Here is a 2,052-nt window from a genome sequence, read left to right as displayed (position 1 = left end):
CCCAGGCCCAGAGTTCAAGCCCCACGACCGACAAAAAAAAAAAAAAAAGAAAGAAATGCACCAGGAGAGCCAAGTAATGGTGGCTCATACCTGTAAATCCAGCTACTCAGGAGGCTGAGATCTGAGGATCACGGTTCAAAGCCAGCCTAGACAGTAAAGTCCATGAGACACTTATCTCCAATTAACCACCAAAAAATTGGAGTTGTGACTCAAGTGGTAGAATGCTAGCCTTCGGCACAGAAGTTTGGGGACAACATTCAGGCCCAGAGTTAAGGCCACAGGACCAGCAAAAACAAAAAATAAAAAGGTGCCAGTAGAGGGCAGCATTAAGCTGTGGGTGCTACGGTACTTTAATGGTTGGTACAGGGAAATGGAGAAGAGTAATTAAAACAGCTTCTGAATAGAGGCCAGATGCTGTATGTGCAGACAAGTGACTACAGGATATTTGTCAGAAACACAACTCCACTTTAGCCACATTTTTCACCATTTAAGAATACTGAGGCTGGGAAGGTGGCTCAGTGGAAGAGCGCTTGTCTGGCATGCATGGAAGCCCTGGGTTCGATTCCTCAGCACCTCATAAACAGAAAAAGCCAGAAGTGGCACTGAGGAGTGCTAGCCTTGAGCAAAAGCAGCTCAGGGACAGTGCCCAGGCTCTGAGTTCCAGCCACAGGACTGGCAAAAAGAAGAAAAGAAAGAAAAAAGAACACTAATGGAAGTTAACAAAAATCAAATTCTGATTGACTGATCTACTAAATCTAAGTGCATTTACAATGAGTTAGAATTTCTAAATTTAGTGCAAAGAAGCTGTGTACTTTGTTACTAGAAATTTTAAGAACAAGACCTCACAGATTTGTAATGATAGATCAGATCCTTTACTAAATGCAATTAAATTAAGAAAATATAAGCCAATCGCTGGTGACTCACACCTGTAATCCTAGCTACTAAGGGGAGGCTGAGATCTGAAGATCACCATTTAAAGCCAGCCCATACAGGAAAGTCTGTGAGACTCATTTCCAATTAACTACCAGAAAACCAGAAGTGGTGCTGTGGCTCGAAGTGGTAGAGCGCTCGCCTTGAACTGAAGAGCTGAGGGACAGCGCCCAGACCCATAGTTCAAGTCCCACAGCTGACAATAAATAAATAAATAAATAAGGTTGGTTCCAGCCTGAAAAGACAGTGTCGACAGGCTTTCTTTCTTACCTCACTATTATCTCCTCTTGTAGTTTCTTCCGTTTTGGGGGCCTTCCTCTTCTTTTTCCTGTTTTTCCAGGAACACTTGAGACATTTTTTTGTTTTTCATTTTCCCTAAGAAATAGCACTGTTAAATAGAAATGTTCTAGCACAGAACTGATGAGTTGTGTAAGATTTTGTTAGTAACTGTAATTTCTGGCCACACTTTAAAAAAAACAATCATTTAGAAGAGGAAAAGGACAGATTATTATCCATTATCAAAATGTAGAACCCACAGAAAAATAACATTTTGCAATATTAATAGGGATATAAATAAATAATAAATAAATGCTAAATAATAAAAAATGCTAGGTGCCAGTGGTTCATGCCTGTTGTCCTAGCTACTCAGGAGGTTGAGTTCTGAGGATTCCATTTTGGAGCTACTATGAGCAGGAAAGTCTGTTAGACTTTTATCTCCAATTAACCACCAAAAAGATGGATGTAGGACTTTGATTCAATTGGTAGAGCACTAGCCTTAAGCAAAAAAGCTTGGGAAGAGCTCTCAGGCCCCGGATTCAAGCCTCAGGACTGGCACAAAGTAAAATGAATGGGGAAAGACAGGAGAGAATGGAAGGAATGACAACTCTACCCATAGTCTCATTTATGGAATTGAAGCCATCTGTGTTAACTATTAAAAATAAATTTTAAAAACTAAGTGAGCTCTCCAGGCCTAGAGCTCAAGCTCCACGACTGACAAAAAGAGAGAGAGAGATCTTTCATGCAATCGTTTCTAACATATTTATAAGATTATGTCTTTGTTGCCTTGTATGTCCCTCCCCATGGTACAACCCCTGCTTTCACTATATATGATGTTGGTATATG

General features: G+C 40.5%; 1 protein-coding gene across 2 annotated transcripts in view; it reads right to left on the bottom strand.

Moving 5' to 3' along the window:
- Cecr2 (cat eye syndrome chromosome region, candidate 2) overlaps positions 1-2,052 on the bottom strand; it is a 33,861-nt gene that overhangs the window by 28,955 nt on the left and 2,854 nt on the right. For both annotated transcript variants that reach the window (XM_013023721.1, XM_013023720.1), the window contains one exon: positions 1,201-1,305. In XM_013023721.1, coding sequence (XP_012879175.1) covers positions 1,201-1,305 — 105 coding nt within the window. The remainder of the gene's footprint in view (positions 1-1,200; positions 1,306-2,052) is intronic.

Source organism: Dipodomys ordii, unplaced genomic scaffold, assembly GCF_000151885.1.
Source record: "Dipodomys ordii isolate 6190 unplaced genomic scaffold, Dord_2.0 Scaffold69, whole genome shotgun sequence".
NCBI classification, from domain to species: Eukaryota; Metazoa; Chordata; class Mammalia; order Rodentia; family Heteromyidae; genus Dipodomys; species Dipodomys ordii.
The sequence above is the reverse complement of the archived record's forward strand: the minus strand, read 5'-3'. Positions and strand labels throughout refer to the sequence as shown.